This window comes from Triturus cristatus, chromosome 4_1 (assembly GCF_964204655.1).
Source record: "Triturus cristatus chromosome 4_1, aTriCri1.1, whole genome shotgun sequence".
Lineage (NCBI taxonomy): Eukaryota > Metazoa > Chordata > Amphibia > Caudata > Salamandridae > Triturus > Triturus cristatus.
In genome coordinates this window covers 541,421,663-541,442,645 of record NC_140585.1, presented here as the reverse complement: position 1 = coordinate 541,442,645, position 20,983 = coordinate 541,421,663, and the positions used below count along the sequence as shown (strand labels likewise).

Sequence of the window (20,983 nt, the reverse complement as noted above, 5' to 3'; positions counted from 1 at the left end):
AGCTGTACCAACCGGAGACGGGCTGGAATGGCGACCTCCTTGGGGGACGACAGTGCAGACTGCCAGTCCTCGTCGTCCAATTCCACCCCATCCCCCGTCCAAGCCTCCCGAAGGCGCACAAAGAGGTCAGCCCGATGATTGATCAGTTTTTTATAAATTAAAGAAATAGTACTGTCAGGGACATGTCCGTCAAGTATGCGGTCCTCGAGGGGCGAGGAAACCGGGATCTTGGTCCCCTCCCCAAAGACCGAGAGCAGGGCGTGTCGAACCTGGGCATAGCGGAAGAACTCCCTGTCCGTAAGCTCGTATTCGGCCTGAAGCACCGCGAAAGTCTTAACCGCGCCCTTATGCCACAGGTCTCCCACTTTGCTGATACCAATCGTGTCCCACTGGTCAAACCCCTTTGTAGTCCAGAGGCTGCCCAGGCGATCGGAGGCAAACAAAGGAGTAGCACATGTTAGTCGCTCACTCCAGCCCGTGGCCGCAGTGGCAGCCCTCCAGGTCCGCACCGCAATCTTAGTAGGACCCGTAAGGGTCCGGCCAGCCGAGCGGGAGTAAAGTGCCCTGTTATAGTTCCCGCCGGGAAGCAGGAACTTGTCCATCTCATACGCCGGATTCAAGCCAGGCGCATACGTGGCATGGTTAATGGCCGAAAGCTGCGAGGCCCAATAATACCTGCGAATGTCGGGAAGCGCGATGCCCCCGTCGTACCAGGGGAGAGTAAGCTTAGCAAGAGCAATACGCGCCCGCCCGTCCCACACCAGTCTCCTCTGCAGGCTCTCCACCTCCCGAAAGTAGGCCACTGGGATGACGTCGAAGGAGTTCTGGAGTGCATAGAGGAAGCTGGGAAGGGACATCATTTTGAACAGCGCGGCCCGACCCAGCGGGGACAGGGGCAGCCTGCACCACCGGGCCGTGTCCTCGCGCAATCGCCGAAGTGGACGCAGGAGATTCTGCTCATAGCGAGCCACCGGGTCCAGCGAAACGTATATCCCCAGGTACTTAAAGCCGCTCAGAGATACTTGGATCGGAAGCCGAGGCGGCAGGAGAGGAGGACCACCGGAGATCGGATAGACGCAGGATTTAGACCAATTGATCGTGAGACCCGAATTGTTCCCAAAGGAAGTCAGAACGTCAAAGAGGACGTTGAGCGACTGCCGCGGTGAGGTGAGATACAGGAGAATATCGTCCGCATACAGCGAGACCCGATCTTCGAAGCCCGGGGCCCACCGGATCCCTCTAAGCGAGGGCTCCCAGCGGAGCCAAGCAGCGAGTGGCTCCAGGGCGAGAGCAAAGAGCAAAGGGGACAACGGGCATCCCTGCCTCGTGCCCCTGCCGAGGGCAAAGGGCCGAGAGACCCGCCCATTCACCACCACCTGAGCCATGGGTCCCGTGTAAAGAAGCTTCACCCAGCCAATAAATCCTTCCCCAAAGCCAAATTTAGCCAAGACAGCCCAGAGGAATGGCCACTCGATGGTGTCAAAAGCCATCGTGGCATCCAAAGAAACCAGCACGGCCGGTTCGGAGAGGAGCTCCGCCCTGGCAAGGGCGCCGTGAAGACGCCGCAAGTTAAGAGCGGTGTTGCGATGCGGGATGAAGCCGCATTGGTCCGGATGAATAAGATCGCACACGACGCTCAACAAACGATTGGCAAGGACTTTCGCCAGGATCTTAGGCTCTGCATTTAGCAGTGAAATAGGCCGGTAAGAAGTACAGCGGTCTCGCGGCTTGCCCTCCTTGGGGATCACGACTATCGTGGCCAAACGCTGATCGGCCGGAAGGGAACCCGCCGCAAGAGACTCACGGAACATACGACTGAGGAAGGGCGCAAGCTTATCAGGGCGCAATTTATATAGCTCAATGGGCAGACCGTTGGGACCCATAGCCTTGCCCGAGCGAAGGGAGCGGATCGCGGTCGCTATTTCATCCGCCGACAAGGGGGCGTCCAGCCGCTCACGGTCCTCAACGGACAGGCCGGGCAAGGCAATATCCCTCAGTAGAAGGCGAGAGTCGTCCTCATCCCTGTCAGTCACTGGGGAGTACACAGCCCGGAGGTGGTCGGCGAAACATTCCACAATCTCATCCGGCTCAGTCACACACACACCATCCGCAGCACGCAACTCCGGGACCACACGATTCACTCTCTCCTTCTTGTCCAGCCACGCAATCAACTTTCCCGCCTTGTCCCCGGCGTCGTACAGTCGACCCTGCTGCTCCCTATACATAGTTTTGGCCGCGTCAGTGACCAGGGACCTATATTCAAACTGTTTCAGGCTGAGGGCATGGAGCCCGTCCGGAGTGACATTCGCCTCCAAGGCCGACTCCAGCCCCGAGATGTCAGTCTCCAGCCTCACCACTGCCTCACTCTTGACCTTCTTAGCCACCACTATCTGGGAGAGCGGCAGACTATTCTTAGTGATATCGGAGATTAGCCGATCTGGGCAGATTGCAATCGTGGGCCGCCATTTTGTGCTGGTGCACCGATTTGTCTTTCACGCAGTAATCTGACTCGCCTGGTATCCATACTCACTGCACAATATTGTTTGGCAGACAGTCAGCTTCTCCCCCGCGGATAAACCCTCCAGGAACCAGAAGCAAGTATCGGACACTCCACTATTCAGCCGGGAGCGGGATCTGCATCGGAGCGGACGTATTGCCGGGCGCCGCCAACTTGTGTCGTCCGCTCTCCACTCCGCAGGAAAACCACCGAAGAGCTTTATTGTGGACAAGCGGTGTGTCTCCAGTCTCTGAACCCTCGCATCGTATACACGAGTTCTTCTGATGTCGGCATCTGCTGTTTTTAGTCAGTTACAGCCCCGTATGCCGGCCGTTTTCGCCAATGCGTGTCCCTGACCAGCGGAGCTGTATCAGGAGCCAGCCATTCCGCTGTGCGCCCTCTAGCGCCCCCCCCACCCCCCCCCCCCCCACTCTGCAGTCCTTATTGTACCAGTTGGCAGGTTTTGCAATGGCCGTGTTACTGGGTTTATGTGCCTTGATAAAAAAAACTCATGAGCTCTATAAATAATTCTTCATGCGCCTTCGTAATCGCTGCATTAATATCGACCTGATTTTCAAAAGCAGAAAGAGTCTTGAGAGTGTGCTCCACTGAGTTCTTCATGTGCTCTAGGGATTTATCGTTCTCTAATATTGTTGCCCACTTCACCCTTCTCATATTATTCTCGAGGAAGACATCTGCTGTCACCTTTTCAATTATCTGGGGCTGTAAGCCTATCCCCGGAACCTGTAGTTTTAGCAAAAGTGGATCATGATCACTCTCGCTTCTTTTTGAGACCTCCATATCTATAACACATGACCACATCTCCATATTGATAAGAATACAGTCAATCCGACTACTTCTTATGCCATTGCAGTATGTATGGGATCCTCTGCAATCAGATAAATACCTGCCATTTACTGCCCTTAAGCCCTTCACCAGACACAGGCTATTAATTTGGAGGACTGCCTCGGTCCACTTCTTTATTAGCGGGAGGGTTAAAGATGGGATATCCCACTGTACATCCTCTTCGTTACCATTATCACCATCTTCGTGGGTTAGGGGCTCGAAGGTACAGTTGAAATTACCCATTATCACCATGTTGTAGTCTCCTCTCTGTTCTTCTAAAAAAGTCTCTAACAGGGAAACCGTGTTTCCCTCCAGCCATCCCTCTAGCATAAATAGTAACAACTAACAAACCAAATCCTTGGTTAGGGTGTATAATGATGGCAAGAATGTCGGGAGTATCAATGTAGATCTCCTCGGCCCTGTAGCCTGGATGTTGCCTAAACCATGTGGTAAGACCACCTGAGGGCCTTCCCTTATGGCTGGCAATTGCTGGTTTGAAAAAGTTTAAGTACCCAGGACGAAAATCTGTTGTCCAGGTTTCCTGAAAAGTCCAGATATCCTGCTCCTCAATGAATGTTGACCAGTCGGTTGATGCTATCTTAGAATTCAGACCAGCTATATTCCAGGAAGCTAGAGATAACGTCTGGTTAGTTAAACTGGGATTGGTGATAGAGGAAAAGTAGGTCGCACACCGCTCGTCACACCAGCAAGTTGCCCCAAAGGACTGTGGGAAATGTAGTGGCGACGGCGGGTACGCCTATGCCACAAAATGTAAATAGAACAGTATGTGTATGCGTTAGCCATCCCTGGACACGTGTTTCGAGGTAGTTGCCTCTCGTCAGCAGGGAGCAGGTCAGTGTAAAGGGGTGCCGCGTGGACTGCCAAATGTAATTAGCCAGGGATGGCTAAATGCAACACATACTGTTTTCTTTTTACACATCGTGGCATAGGCGTACCCGCCGTCGCCACTACATTCACCACAGTCCTTTGGGGCAACTTGCTGGTGTGACGAGCAGTGTGCGACCAACTTGTGTTCAAATTATTACGGCTCCCATGAGCTAACGGGCTGACGAGCCCTGGTTCTGCACCTGCGCGCCATGAGAGGTATTTGACCTGTTTTAATTACATTTTGGCAGTCCCCTCGGCACCCCGTTACACTGTCCTGCTCCCTGCTGACGAGAGGCAACTACCTCGAAACACGTGTCCAGGGATGGCTAAATGCAACACATACTGTTTTCTTTTTACACATCGTGGCATAGGCGTACCCGCCGTCGCCACTACATTCACCACAGTCCTTTGGGGCAACTTGCTGGTGTGACGAGCAGTGTGCGACCAACTTGTGTTCAAATTATTACGGCTCCCGTGAGCTAACGGGCTGACGAGCCCTGGTTCTGCACCTGCGCGCCATGAGAGGTATTTGACCTGTTTTAATTACATTTTGGCAGTCCACTCGGCACCCCGTTACACTGTCCTGCTCCCTGCTGACGAGAGGCAACTACCTCGAAACACGTGTCCAGGGATGGCTAAATGCAACACATACTGTTTTCTTTTTACACATCCTGGCATAGGCGTACCCGCCGTCGCCACTACATTCACCACAGTCCTTTGGGGCAACTTGCTGGTGTGACGAGCAGTGTGCGACCAACTTGTGTTCAAATTATTACGGCTCCCGTGAGCTAACGGGCTGACGAGCCCTGGTTCTGCACCTGCGCGCCATGAGAGGTATTTGACCTGTTTTAATTACATTTTGGCAGTCCACTCGGCACCCCGTTACACTGTCCTGCTCCCTGCTGACGAGAGGCAACTACCTCGAAACACGTGTCCAGGGATGGCTAAATGCAACACATACTGTTTTCTTTTTACACATCGTGGCATAGGCGTACCCGCCGTCGCCACTACATTCACCACAGTCCTTTGGGGCAACTTGCTGGTGTGACGAACAGTGTGCGACCAACTTGTGTTCAAATTATTACGGCTCCCGTGAGCTAACGGGCTGACGAGCCCTGGTTCTGCACCTGCGCGCCATGAGAGGTATTTGACCTGTTTTAATTACATTTTGGCAGTCCACTCGGCACCCCGTTACACTGTCCTGCTCCCTGCTGACGAGAGGCAACTACCTCGAAACAAGTGTCCAGGGATGGCTAAATGCAACACATACTGTTTTCTTTTTACACATCGTGGCATAGGCGTACCCGCCGTCGCCACTACATTCACCACAGTCCTTTGGGGCAACTTGCTGGTGTGACGAGCAGTGTGCGACCAACTTGTGTTCAAATTATTACGGCTCCCGTGAGCTAACGGGCTGACGAGCCCTGGTTCTGCACCTGCGCGCCATGAGAGGTATTTGACCTGTTTTAATTACATTTTGGCAGTCCACTCGGCACCCCGTTACACTGTCCTGCTCCCTGCTGACGAGAGGCAACTACCTCGAAACACGTGTCCAGGGATGGCTAAATGCAACACATACTGTTTTCTTTTTACACATCGTGGCATAGGCGTACCCGCCGTCGCCACTACATTCACCACAGTCCTTTGGGGCAACTTGCTGGTGTGACGAGCAGTGTGCGACCAACTTGTGTTGGGATTGGTGATAGTACTGAAATCCTCTAAACCTGCACATTTTGGTGGTCATTATATTCCCCCCCTGTATCTAACACTGTTTCGTACTGTAATGTTATAGGACCCTTCTTTATGCATCAATGTACCCTCACCAGGATAGAGCCCTCTTTGATTGTGGGGACTTTAGACTGTATATCAGTTCTGCTTTGAGATATGGGGGGGGGGGGGGGGGGGGGGGCTATACTTTATTCTTATATTGGAAGAGGCCAAATGAGATGTTCTAAGGTCAAGATAAGATACTAGGGTATCTGCAAGAACAGTGGTATTTAGCCCAAGTCTCACATGTTCGGTGCTTGAGCCATGTATCACATATCTTGTTGCAGAATATATGTCCTCTCTTATAACTGATCTGCAGTGCCTCACATGCTGTAAGCATTATCTACGGCACCATATTGGAAAACTCAATTACATCTATAAGATCTTTTTGTGTTGTAGGTTCGAAAAGCCGAGTTGGCTCAACTGTGGCCGTCAGCGGAGCAAATCGATTGCTACACTCGATCACAAATGCCTCATTAGTGTCAACCGTGTTGGAATCATTTGGGAGCATTAGCAATGATGGTATAGCAGTGTGCTCTATCGGGGTCTCCCGCACCTGGGTTTGGGGTAAGGGTTTTTTATGTGTGTGTTTCTTGAACATTTCTGGGAGAGATTTAGTTGACTCAGAGGGCCCAATCAAGTGTGCTACCAGTAAACCACGCTTAGTGCCCACAGGGTTAGAAAGAATCTCCTCGCAATCGCTGATAATACTGTCAAGACGTGTCATGACACAATTGCTGTTCACAGGCATAGATTGTGTTGCCATACTTTTGATTTTCTTACGCTTCCCCACTACTCCTCCCCCAGTAGCCTCCATCACCTTCCTTTTGCCCATGCCTGGCTATGATGTGTAGCAAATAACAAATAGTTACTAGAGATTTATAACATCAAATTGGACACAGTGGGGAGGGGTTCGTGCCCAACCAAATGTATGCACAGACTTTGATTAAACATAATCTACCCCACAGGACAAAACTCAGTTACTGATAGTGACCTAGCCGTAGAAGGACACAGTTGGCTAGCCCAGGCTGACCTGATGAGCGTGACAGTACCTTATTAGCAGCCCTGGTCTACGTTCAATGTTAGAGGGGTGGCCCTGCCCTGCCGGGACGGGCTGGCTTGGCCCGGGCTTTACCCAGGCACGGCCCATGCGCGTCGAGCGCCGCGGAGGTGATAGGCGCTTTTAAGCACGGACAGCAGGCAGAGCTCCTCCCTCCTGGCAGGACACAGGAAGCAGAGACTTCTGGTCAGGGTAGTCTCCAGCGGCTAAAACTGCATGGCGTCCCACGCCGCGGAGGTGACAGGCTCTTTTAAGCGCGGACAGCAGGCAGAGCTCCTCCCTCCTGGGAGGACACAGGAAGCAGAGACTTCTGGTCAGGGTAGTCCCCAGCGGCTAAAACTGCATGGCGTCCCTTTCATTTCTTCATATCACATGTGCACATTTTACAAAAATGCCTGGCTTTACATAGGGTAGAACCAACCACAGGATCTCTAGGAACCATGCCGTTGTCAGGATCTGGGCTCAGAGCGCCTGCCACGACTACAATTCCCAGAATGCCATATGCATGAGTGGGAGGAGCCACGGGCATAAAACGCCCTGAACGCACGCACGACGTTGTGCGTAATTATCGTATCTGAAGACTGGTAGAGCGGGAGCTGTTTTCGGTTGTTTTGCCCGCATTTTGATCGCGTCGGCCGAAGAGATCGGCATCGGAGTCACAGGCGGCGGAGTCCGCAATCCCTGGAGGCGGCATTACCGACGGTACTGGCTTGCGGTTACGAGGCCGAACCGGAGGCTATTTTCGATTCATTTCGGCACCGAAGAAGTGGTGCCGCTGGAGTCCGCGTTACACGCGAAGGTAGCGTGTAGGAGTCAGACGGAATCCGGAGTATCCAATAACTGCAAGTACCAGGGGTGACAGGTGTTCACCTCAGAGGAGTTTGTGTTTGGATCCCGAGAGTTGATATCTCTCTAGCATCTCGTCACAGGGTCGCAATTGAGGGGGATAAGGAGTAAAAGACAGAATCCCTGAAATTACTTCACCTGAAAGTTCTGGATATTATTTCACCAGTGTGGGTGTCTGAAATAAGGCGGTGGGGTAACCGCCATGTACAGTACTTAGTTTAGGACCTGTTCGTTGTTTCTATCCTGGCTGGGGGTCATGTACAATTAGTATAAGGGCCAGTGCTGAAGGGACCTTTTTGGCAGCCATCAGGCAATCTCCTACAGGAACAGTAGAACAGACAATATAGGTTCTCTGATAGGGGGGGCTCCCAGAGGGGTGTGTTCAGTACGCTTTGGAGGTACCCAGCCACAGCACCCTGAAAATTCTCTACACTTCAGGATCAGAGGAGGAGACGACAGATCCTCTTTACATGTCCTACCTATATATATAGTTTCAACAAAATACCCCAAATATACGGGGGGATACTGTTTGTTTTGGGTCAACAGGCTCAAGTGAGAGTGTCGTGCAAACAAGTGTTGGTGTGCGTGTTTAGGATGACTCAAGGAAATACTTTAATAGAACTGCTGAATTGGTAGCGAGAATTATTGAGAGTAGTTAACTGATTTGGCAATGTATCTATGTTATTTGTTTGTATGTTAATTCTTTCTTTACAGGTTCTACTCCCCGCTGTTCCCATCCTTCCCTTCCCTCACTTGATTGCTCCAGTCTTCCGTGCCTTTAGTGCAGGAAGTTGGTGACGTCGAGAGGTGGACCCCATATAGTGTCGCCCGAATCCTGAGGAGTATCGGACCAGGGACTGATTCTTACAGAATTACGCACCCAAGTATTGAGACTCCTCCCGGTTCGGGGGGTGGGTAAAGACGCAGTATGGAAGAGGCCTTAGCAGCACTAGCCGCAGTACAGCGGGAGTTGGCGGCCTCTAGGGCCGAAACAGCGGATTTGCGGGACAAGGTGGATAGGTTGTCCAGGAATCCTTTTGATGTAGGATCAGGTATGCATCCCATTCAGGTTAATGTTCCTCCACCCATTCCTTTAGCCACGCCTGAGAGATATTCTGGAGACCCTCATAAGATACAGGCGTTCCTAACTCAGATATTGATGCACTTTTCCTGTAGACCTTCCTCATTCCCTACTAACCATTCTAGGGTGGCGTTTGCTATCTCCTACTTGGCTGGTGATGCAGCCAATTGGGCGGTGCCTTTAGTACGCCATAACGATCCGGTCTTATCAGACTGGGATGAGTTCCGCGTAGCACTGGAGGGGGTGTTTGACAGGAGAACTACCACGTTTAGCCATGACAGGGAGCTATTGGAGTTAAAACAAGGGAGAACAGAATTAGTAACTTACTTAACCACGTTTAATCGGTTGGTAGCGGAAGCGGCGTGGCCAGAAGAGAAGAGAATGTCTCTTTTCTATCAGGGATTATGTAACGAATTAAAGGACGTTATCGCTCGGATTGATCCTCAGCCCAGGACCTGCGAGGCTCTCATTAGTCTGGCATTACGTTTGGACGGTCGAATTACCGACCGAGGAGGTGAGCGGTTTCGGGGAGAGAGAAGTAGGAAGGAGGCTACGGGAAGTGAGGCGGCCGCAGAGCCCATGGAAGTGGGAGCGGTCCGTGCTCAATTGTCAAGGACTGAAAGAGAGAGCAGACGAACACAAGGCTTGTGTATGTACTGCGGAAAGAAGGGGCACTATGTCCGTGAGTGTCCAGCTCGGCCCAAAAAACCAGGGGGCACGTACAGGAATAAAAAAGCTGTAGCCACTGTGGCGGGAGTAGAAGTTCCAGTAAGGGGGGGTGAATCATCAGACGAATGCGAGGTTCCCCGGTGGATGATTCCATCCCTGGACACCCAACCACAGGGTGAGACAGAAAGACATTTAGAATTGATCATGTGGTTGGAAACCAGACTACAAACCTTTCAGATCAACGCTATGTTGGATTCCAGGGCGACGGGTAATTTTATCCATCAAGGACTGGTGGAAAAATTAGCGATAGGAAAGACAAAGCGCGAAATTCCCGAAGAAGTGTTAGCGGTTGATGGCAAACCTCTCACCTCGGGACTTCTCATAGAACAGACCGAGACCGTCAAGCTAACGTGTAGAGTAGGCGAGATGCGTCACATAGACTCTTTGGCATTGAATATCATCGATGCTCCGCAGTATGAGGTAATCCTGGGAATGCCTTGGTTTAGCCTTCACAATCCCACCATCGATTGGAGACGTCGAACCGTTCAGTTCTTATCTGAGGATTGTCAAGAACATATGATGCTAGGGGGGAGTTCAGGGGCCACAGTGTTGGCTAACACGTGGGTCGCAGCCACGGCAGCAGAAAAGGACGTTATCCTACCCAAAGAGTATAGGATATATGCCGATGTGTTTAGCAAAGAACAGGCCGAGTCGCTTCCGCCACACCGTCCGTATGACTGCCAAATAGATCTAGTAGAAGGTGCTACGACTCCTACGTGTAGGGTCTATGCGCTCTCCGAACCAGAAACGAAACATCTCCGAGAATACTTAGACCATTTTTTGGAGATAGGGTTCATTCGCCCGTCCCGGTCACCGGCGGCCTCTCCTTTGTTTTTTATTACAAAGGCTAATGGGGATTTGAGGGCATGCTGCGACTATCGCATGCTAAACAAGAATACAGTACGTAATCTGTATGCTCTACCCCTCATCCCGGTCCTTTTGGATCAAGTTAGGGAAGCTAAGATTTACACGAGGTTGGATCTCCGAGGGGCGTATCATCTGGTGCGCATTCGAAAAGGGGATGAGTGGAAGACGGCGTTTAAGACTCGCTATGGTCTTTTTGAGTATCTGGTAATGCCGTTCGGGTTGTGTAACGCCCCGGAGGCATTCCAGTACTTTTTGAATGATGTCCTTAAAGATTTCGTGGACAGAACAGTGGTCGTATACATAGACGACATATTGATTTATTCTGAGACTGTCAACCATCATCAGGAACATGTGTCACAGGTATTGAAGGAGTTGAGAAAGCACAGCCTATTTTGCAAATTAAGCAAGTGTGAGTTTGGGGTGACAGAAGTGGAATTTTTGGGAGTGATACTCCGTCCTGATGGTATGAGTATGTCAGAGCGAAAGGTGCAGGCAGTCCAGGATTGGCCGGTTCCCCAAAACGTGAGGGACGTACAGTGCTTCCTGGGGTTTTCTAATTACTACCGGAGATTTATACAAGGGTTTTCACAGAAGGGCCATTCCAATCACCCGGTTGCTCAGAAAGGGAGTTGCATTCGCATGGACCATCAAGCCTTTGAATATCTAAAAGAGGCGTTTACCTCTGCACCGGTCTTGCGACACCCACAATTGGATGTACCTTTCATAGTCGAGGCAGATGCGTCTAACGAAGCTATAGGGGCCATCCTGTCACAAAGGGACAAAAACACAGGGCAGCTTCACCCGGTGGCATATCTTTCACAGAAATTGTTGCCGGCCGAGAGGAATTATAACATTGCGGAAAAAGAACTCCTCTCGATTAAAAAGGCGTTTCAGGAATGGCGCCCGTATCTATGGGGAGCTAGGTTCCCGGTAACTGTTTATTCCGATCATCGGAATCTACAGTATCTGCGAACGGCCAGGCGTCTATCACTAAGACAGATGAGGTGGATGCTTTTCTTTGAAGAGTATAATTTCATCATCACCTTCCGTCCCGGGGCCGACAACCGAAAGGCCGATTCTTTGTCCCGAGTGATGGCGGTCGAAGGAACAGAGGATGATACCAAAGAGGCTATTATACCGCCGTCCAAGGTAATTTGTGCCATACGTGCAGAAGAGTATCTGGACTGCATACGAAAAAACAGGAACCAGGAGGCTTGGAGCAGTTGGGCGGACAAATGCCAAGAACGCAAGATCCAGGGGGGGCTACCGTTCCAGAACAAGAAATTGTTCCTGCCCACACAGGCCCTTCGAAAACGAGCTTATGAGTGGTGCCACGACTCCCCGTTGGAAAGGCATCCGGGCATTCTAAAGACCACGCTGTTGGTGCAAAGATATTTTTATTGGAAATCCCTAATCCAGGACGTTAAGAAGTGGGTGTCGAGGTGTGAAGAGTGCGCAAGGGGGAAGACGGACACATCCACCCACAGAGGCAAACTGGTCCCCTTACCTACCCCCCGGGCGCCATGGCAGAACATCAGCCTGGATTTTATAACAGGCCTCCCGGTGGACCAAAGGCATACTGCCATTTTGGTAGTTATCGACAGCCTCACCAAGATGGGCCACTTTGTTCCTTGCAAGACACTGCCTACCGCTGGACAGACAGCGCTACTGTTGTTACAACACATAGTGAAGCTGCATGGAATTCCGCAGGTTATCGTGTCCGACAGAGGCCCTCAATTCGTGGCACGTTTCTGGAAAGGGTGGTGTAAGGCTCTGCATATTGACTCGGCGTTGTCCTCCAGTTTCCACCCACAGACGGACGGACAAACCGAAAGGTTAAACCAAACGGTAAAAAAGTATCTAAGATGTTAAGCAGAATGCGCTCACGAATCATGGGTGGCCATGTTATGGATGGCAGAGCTGGCGTATAATAACGCCTCCCACAGCTCCATTGGTGTCTCGCCCTTCATGGCCAATTTTGGATATGACGCTCGGATTTTGCAGTTTGTCATGCCAGGCCGGGTCATGAATCAGCCTTCGATTCAAGATCACCTGAGAGAGTTGCGCCAAGGACACTTGAGAGTACAGATACATTTGATGAAGGCCAAGCTACGGTATAAAGACTGGGCGGATAAGCATAGAAAGGAGGGCCCGCAGTACAAAAAAGGGGACCGGGTGTGGTTGTCCACGAAGAATTTTCGGTTTAAGCTACCGAGCGTTTTCCACCCACAATACATTGGCCCTTATCGAGTGATGAAACAGGTGAACCCGGTAGCTTATAAACTAAGGCTTCCGGGCTCCTTGCGTATACAGCCGGTGTTCCACTGTAGTCTACTAAAACCAGCAAAGGGAGAAGTGCGTAAACCTCCACCTGCAGTCACCACGGATGTCGGTCAGGAGTATGAGGTACGACGTGTGGTGGACTCCAAGTACAGGGGAGGAAACCTGTGGTACCTGCTCTCCTGGAAGGGGTTCTCAGCTGAGGAGGATTCGTGGGTGCCCAGCGCCAACGTTCACGCACCAGCCAAACTCCGGGCTTTCTATCGGAAACACCCAGAGACACCGGGTTCTAGGAGGCGCCTGGCGGGGGACCTACTGTCAGGATCTGGGCTCAGAGCGCCTGCCACGACTACAATTCCCAGAATGCCATATGCATGAGTGGGAGGAGCCACGGGCATAAAACGCCCTGAACGCACGCACGACGTTGTGCGTAATTATCGTATCTGAAGACTGGTAGAGCGGGAGCTGTTTTCGGTTGTTTTGCCCGCATTTTGATCGCGTCGGCCGAAGAGATCGGCATCGGAGTCACAGGCGGCGGAGTCCGCAATCCCTGGAGGCGGCATTACCGACGGTACTGGCTTGCGGTTACGAGGCCGGACCGGAGGCTATTTTCGATTCATTTCGGCAAGAAGTGGTGCCGCTGGAGTCCGCGTTACACGCGAAGGTAGCGTGTAGGAGTCAGACGGAATCCGGAGTATCCAATAACTGCAAGTACCAGGGGTGACAGGTGTTCACCCCAGAGGAGTTTGTGTTTGGATCCCGAGAGTTGATATCTCTCTAGCATTTCGTCACAGGGTCGCAATTGAGGGGGATAAGGAGTAAAAGACAGAATCCCTGAAATTACTTCATCTGAAAGTTCTGGATATTATTTCACCAGTGTGGGTGTCTGAAATAAGGCGGTGGGGTAACCGCCATGTACAGTACTTAGTTTAGGACCTGTTCGTTGTTTCTATCCTGGCTGGGGGTCATGTACAATTAGTATAACGACCAGTGCTGAAGGGACCTTTTTGGCAGCCATCAGGCAATCTCCTACAGGAACAGTAGAACAGACAGACCATATAGGTTTTCTGATAGGGGGGGGCTCCCAGAGGGGTGTGTTCAGTACGCTTTGGAGGTACCCAGCCACAGCACCCTGATAATTCTCTACACTTCAGGATCAGAGGAGGAGACGACAGATCCTCTTTACATGTCCTACCTATATATATAGTTTCAACAAAATACCCCAAATATACGGGGGGATACTGTTTGTTTTGGGTCAACAGGCTCAAGTGAGAGTGTCGTGCAAACAAGTGTTGGTGTGCGTGTTTAGGATGACTCAAGGAAATACTTTAATAGAACTGCTGAATTGGTAGCGAGAATTATTGAGAGTAGTTAACTGATTTGGCAATGTATCTATGTTATTTGTTTGTATGTTAATTCTTTCTTTACAGGTTCTACTCCCCGCTGTTCCCATCCTTCCCTTCCCTCACTTGATTGCTCCAGTCTTCCGTGCCTTTAGTGCAGGAAGTTGGTGACGTCGAGAGGTGGACCCCATATAGCGTCGCCCGAATCCTGAGGAGTATCGGACCAGGGAGTGATTCTTACAGCCGTATCCTTATCCCCTCACAGGGTTGGGGGCTCACGCTGCACTCAGCATTAGGGGGCCATTGGGACTGTGACTACTCTTCATCAGCGCTTGGTGGCCAGTGCAGGCCCAGTGAGCAACACAGGCACCACCCAGAACGGTCCTACCATCAACAGCAGTACAGGATTCAGGAAGCAGAAGTCCACTCACATAATGTTGCAGTACTAAAATGTAAAAAATACAGCTAAAGAAGCTTTGCAGGCTGAGCATCAAGCAGGTCATGTGTTTGTGAAAGTGAGCATTCAAGATCACTATTTCTTTGAGATAAACTCAGTTTCTATAACAAATGTAAAGAATTGTAATGGTACATAAATCTAAGAGCTTTTTCAGATGTAGATTAGAAATCCCGTTTAGACCAAAAAGCATTTGCTTTTCTTTAAATACTACCGCAACACCACCAATGTTTTAGAGTATATCAAGCAACCCCGAAGACACCAGAATTAGCTTCCAGGAGGGAATGAGTGGAGTAGCCACCTGGATGAAGGACAGTTGCCTCAAACTCAACTCCGAAAAGACAGAGGTTCTCAGGTTTGGACCCAGCCCCTCAGCCTGGGACGATTCCTGGTGGCCTCCCGCCCTCGGCCTCCCTCCGACCCCAACAAACCATGCTCGGAAGCTCTGCATAATCCTCGACTCCTCACTCTCCATGAACTGCCAAATCAACGCTATTGCCTCCGCCAGTTTCAACTGCCTCCGAACCCTAAGAAAGACTTTCAAATGGATCCCCTCAGACTGCCGAAAGACCGTCACACACGCACTCATCACCAGCAGGCTCGACTACGGCAACTCCCTCTACGCCAGAATCAACAAATCACTACTTCGCAAACTTCAAACCATCCAAAACGCCGCCGCCAGGCTCGTCCTAGGACTACCACGCCGGGAACACATGACGCCGCACCTACGAGAGCTCCACTGGCTCCCCATTGGGAAGAGGGTCACCTACAAACTACTCACGCACGCGTACAAATCCCTGAACAACATAGGACCCAAATACCTCAACGACTGAATGAGTTTCCACAAACCCAAGAGGAACCTTCGCTCTTCCGACCTCCCCCAAGCAAAGGTACCCCGCATCCACCGAAGCAGAGCCGGATCGAGAGCCTTCTCCTACACCGCCGCCACAGCATGGAACGCTCTCCCAGTTGAAATAAGACGCTCGACTACCCTACTCACCTTCAGACGGGCACTCAAGACCTGGCTTTTCAACTTATCGGAGCTGCTAGACCTACCCCTCCCCCAGTGCCTTGAGACCCTCGCGGGTGAGTAGCACCCTTCACCAACCCCTGATTGATTGATTGAATTGTTAACTAGCCAGGAGTGCCCTGTTAGAAAACTGTTGCTGGATGTGAAAGGGCACCAATTGGCTGAAGTTGAATCCATATAAAACAGACGTAATGAAGGTTGGCATTTGTGAGGACCTCTAGGATTTTAAGTTTGGCCAAATAGTCAAAAACTAGGATTTTAAAGTTGATGTCAATGGGAAATCCATCTCCCCATGGATCTTCGTTTGAAGTCATCTTTCTGATAAGGATAAACTTTCTCCTTACTGAACTTCTTCATATCTTTTTGTAGTTTTGTTATCTTTCGTTTCATAAGGCACTCCCCGTTTTCTGATATTTCGTTATTTATTTCAGCCAACCTAATTTTAAAGGTTGAAATCATAATGCTGGTTTTCAATGCACTCTCTGCCACGGTAATCTTTATTGTTAGATCGTCTACTAGTCGTTTGGCCATCTTGATTATTAAGACAAACCAGTCCCTGGTGCATTTCCACACCACCAGGGACCATTCTTCCTTGAACTGTGCATCTTCCAGGAAGATGTGGGGGACACTAGTCACAATCATTCTCATTAGAGTTATATTTGCCTTAAGGTACTCTGTCATAATCGCGCCGTGTATTATGATCTATACCAGCTGTTTTTTCATGGATAGGATGGAATTCCAATCTCCTCAATCTCCTGCGTTACTGCAGCCAAGCCATCTGTATCCAGGATCAATAGTTTTCTCAGGATTTCTGTTACCAGCGCGTCCTCGAAATTTAGACCTTGTTTAATCTCCATGGTGCCAGGTGGAGCACCCGAGGGGGTGGGGGGAGGAGATGAACTAGCTGAGGTGTTGTTGATCACTAAAGCCGCTGGAGGAGTCGACTGATTATCTCCAATTAACAATTATAGGTCCCACGGCCGACCCGCCGTGCATACGAATAGTTTAAATTAGAGAAACTAGGAGCTCCTGGTTCCTCTTATTTCAACTATTTGTGTGAAGTCTCATTATCTTAGACTGTATATATAAGTAAAGCGATGAAGATTTTTAATGTTTCCTAAAACAAAGCGTTCTCTTTTTAAGGTTAACTAGGAGAACTGATTTGTACCAGGATAAACGTTGGGAAAGCGTTCTCAGAAGCAGCAGCACTTATCTCCTTCCCCTACCAGTGGGGGTAGACTGACTGATACAAAGAAGTTTGTCTCCTAAAAGGAGTGCAAACCACTCTTGCAGCATCTTGGAAAATCAATTGCACATGATGGTTAAGTCAATTTCAAGGGGGGGGGGGGGGCTTTTCAGAAACAACAAGATGAGCATAGAAGAAGACTTTCGCAGGTAAAATTTTACACTTCAGTTTCATCTCGTCACCTCGCCATCTGTGGGTTTAATTCATATTGAAAAATGCCTTGTTTAACGATTAGGAGTTCCAAATAAATTCACCACATCTCATGAGCCCTAATAACATGGGACAGCTAACCTGTTTGTTTTAGGGAACAGCCTAGGGTGACCAGACGTCCCGGATTTCCCCGGATGGTCCCCGTTTTTGGAGAAGTGTCCCGGTGTCCCGACACTTCTCTCCAAATTGTACAAATGTCCCGGTTTTTGGGTAGTGCCTGGGTTATGTCCCGGTTTTTAAGGGAGGGTCGGGTGAACCTGCATGTTAATCACAGTGTTGTGCAGGCTCACATTTTGACCGGCTCTATTAGAAAAGGGGACAGGGTTCAATTCTTTAAACTCGCCGGCTGTGCTGCTTCGCCTCTATTAAGCAGCACAGCAGGATTTAATGAGCTGTGAATTGGTGTATATATATATATATATATATCCCTGAGACCTAATAGGACATTTAGTCCTATTTCTATATACGTGCCCGTCCCGGTTTTTTATTCTGAAAATCTGGTCACCCTAGAACGGCCAGATCTTAATTTTATTTTTTTAATTCTCAATGATTGTTTAATAACCCTTTTTCCGTAGGTTGAACCAAAGCTTCCCATTCTGTGCAGCATACCTGGATGTTTAGTGTGCAACACAACACCACACAATTCGACATCACAATTCAACACCACCCAACATAATTACACCCCACATAATAACACTCAACGCAACACGATTCAACTCCACATAATTATACTCCACTGAATACCACATACATACACCCCATATAAAACCACTCTATGTCACAAAGCAACAATCTGCATAAATACATTCCAGTCCACGCCACATATTTCCAATCAGCAAAACTCCACTACATACCACTCCGCAACACAACATACCATTCCACATAATTACACTCGATATGACACAATCCCACTAAACATAATTCCAGTACATTCAATACCACATAATTACTATCCACATAATTTGGCTGTAAACCATGCCACAATTCCATTTCACAGATCCACTCCACGTCACACAATTCCTTAGACAGAATAGCACCATCATAGTGCACACAACAAACATCTGCCATTACGCTCTGTCGTAGCAACAAAACGTAGGATTTTAAGATGTTAAAAGACTCCTTTATCGGGTGTTCATTTGTGAACATAAAATATGCAAACAAAGTTAATCTGCCCGCTCTCCCTATTCAAGTGCACGTGACATTGCAAGAGAAGTTCGCACACACTTTGTAGATGGTGTGCAAAAAAAAAAAGGACTTCCCAATAGCCCTAAAACACATTTACAAAGCCCTGATGGGGTTGTTTGACTGATGTGCGTGTTACTGTGTGTAGCCACACATCCGTAAGGCCCTCTGCGCAGGGAAATCGAAGACAACAAATATTTATGAGCGCGAGATTTAGTTCCGGAATGTAAATCCTGGTTTTACATTCACGTTTAGACAGCTCCCGACACTGATAATTGAGGTCGAGGTTCGTATATAATGGATGTGGTGTCTGCCCTGGCTGCGGAGATCACATTGTGAGGGGAGCTGCTAATTTAAACCGGGGCACCTCAACTGGAAGGAGCGAGAGAAGAGAACTGACCTAAACCTCCGCCCTGCAAGAACCGCCCCCCCCCACCACCCCACCACCACACAAGGTTTAGTCAGGGGAAACCTCGCCTGCTGCACTGAATCTACCCACGCACGACAGCGCTCTTTAAAAGCGTAGCATCTGTTTACCCAGTGCCCGCGGGTGCACGCATTAACTGTGTGCGTGCAACAATGTAAAAGCTCGATAAAACGAACTCTCTCTCAGACAACTATCCATGCAGTTTTTGAAGACTGCTGAATAATAAGCGACTTACCTGGAGGACATGCTGCTACCATTAGACTGTAACCCTCAGTTCGACTTGCTGCTGAACAGGATGCACAATGTAAACTTGACACTTTTAACAGTGGGCGGGGCGGGGCGCCGCGGGGTGTGGCCGCTCATTTGTATTTGTAGTGAAACGTTTCCATTTCATAGGAGTCCTATTGGCCAATCACCAGGCGCGTGGGCCAGCTGGACTCCGTTATATTACTCTTCGAAGTGAAAGAACAGGCAGAGTCTGCATCGTTGTTCTCGCGAGATCTCTATATAACAGGAAAGTCAATGTACACTGTAGCTACGTATTCTCTTAGCATCTCCGGACGTTTAAAGATGAAGGGAACTGTTGTTTTATGACCCTCATGTGACTTAAATAAATGGAGGCGCTGTTTGTTGTCAGAGACAAAGTGACAGAATACAGAAATCAGGATAGGGTACTAGATTGTACGTGGGTAAGGTTCCCAAATGATTCTGAGTTATCATAGTCATAATATTCCAAAAGCCGGCTAGCGTCCTATTTTGCAAATAATTGTTTTCAGGTGTTTTGTCCAATTGGCTCATTGAAACAAATGGCTAAAATTCCCACAGTGTTTTAGCATACTTGCTAAGACTGTAACAACAAAAAACGGATATTTAACATTTCAATTTTTTTAGCTGCATTGTGACAATGTCACGGGAAATTATTGATATGCATAATTAAAGTACTATAAAACAGCATAGGCAAAATGTGTAAGGCATGACAATATGGTCACGTGGGCGCTTACAAGAAGTCTTTCCCCTCTCCAGCAGCTGCTCTTGCAGAGAGACCAGATGCACCTGCCAAGAGATAGGGTGACCAGATTTTGAGAACTAAAGACAGGGACACGCCAGAAATAAAAGTAGGACTAAAGTCTTTAGTCTTACTTCTACATCTGGCCTGTCCCTGTTCTTGTGTAGCCTTGTAAATATATATATATCATGTGACCAAGGTCCTTGTGGACCGAAACGCGTCATAGCGGAATAGCGCAAAAATATAAAATAAAATAACCTGCACAAAAGAAGAGGTGTCCGTTTCTGCTTTCAGATTCATGTCGCAAACTAATCAAATGGAAAAAGGCTACCTGGAAAAAAAAAAATATATATATATATATATATCAAACAAACCTCTCTGCCTGAGAAAGGAACGAGCCGCACTCCATCCGATAATGAAGGATTTTATTTCATTTCAAGGGTGGCATTACCTGATGCATTTCGGTCACAACTTGACCTTCGTCAGAGGGGAGCCAGCAACTTGAGGTCAAAACAGTACACCAACACGAAGCTTGCCTTTTAAACGGACATTGTCTTTCCCCAGGTGGGCGCCTCGTTAAGCTGATTTTAGGCATGCTGGGTCATGTAGTGCGCTGTAGACCACATAATTTTAACCCTCCAGTGGGCGCTGCTATCTGCTCCTTTTACCACAACCGGAGTCCCCAAACAAATTAATGGCGTCATAGCGGTATAGCGCAAAAATATAAAATAAAATAACCTGCACAAAAGAAGAGGTGTCCGTTTCTGCTTTCAGATTCATGTCGCAAACTAATCAAATGGAAAAAGGCTACCTGGAAAAAAAAAAAAAAAAAAAATATATATATATATATATATATATATATATATATATATATATCTCAAACACCAATCCTTCTCTTCAGAGCCAAAGATTGCGCCGAGCCCAAAATCCAGTTCAAACGTGGTTTATTGCATCAGCATAAGACATACAAATGCCCGACGCATTTCGGAACAGCCGTTCCTTTTTCACGGCCTGGATTTTGGACTCGGCGCAATCTTTGACTCTGAAGAGAAGGATTGGTGTTTGAAGTAAAAAGGATCGCTTCCTTGCCGGTAGCCCGCCGCCATTTGTTGGCAGAGGTAACGCGAAAACCTTGGATTTGATATATATATATAGGGGGGAGTTTTGCCACACCTGCATCAGGAACGACATTTGCGCGTTATTACAGTAGCAGACCCTTTTGTA

General features: G+C 49.1%; 1 protein-coding gene across 2 annotated transcripts in view; it reads right to left on the bottom strand.

The window, feature by feature from the left end:
• The window catches only part of LOC146855198 (poly(U)-specific endoribonuclease-like), a 524,935-nt gene extending 505,720 nt beyond the window's left edge, over nucleotides 1-19,215 (bottom strand). Inside the window, exon 1 of one of the 2 annotated variants that reach the window (XM_085652848.1) lies at nucleotides 18,989-19,215. In XM_085652848.1, coding sequence (XP_085508974.1) covers nucleotides 18,989-18,999 — 11 coding nt within the window. In that variant the 5' untranslated portion in view covers nucleotides 19,000-19,215. The remainder of the gene's footprint in view (nucleotides 1-18,988) is intronic. The other variant, XM_085652849.1, reaches the window with a different exon arrangement.
• Between the last annotated feature and the right edge of the window lie 1,768 nt (nucleotides 19,216-20,983).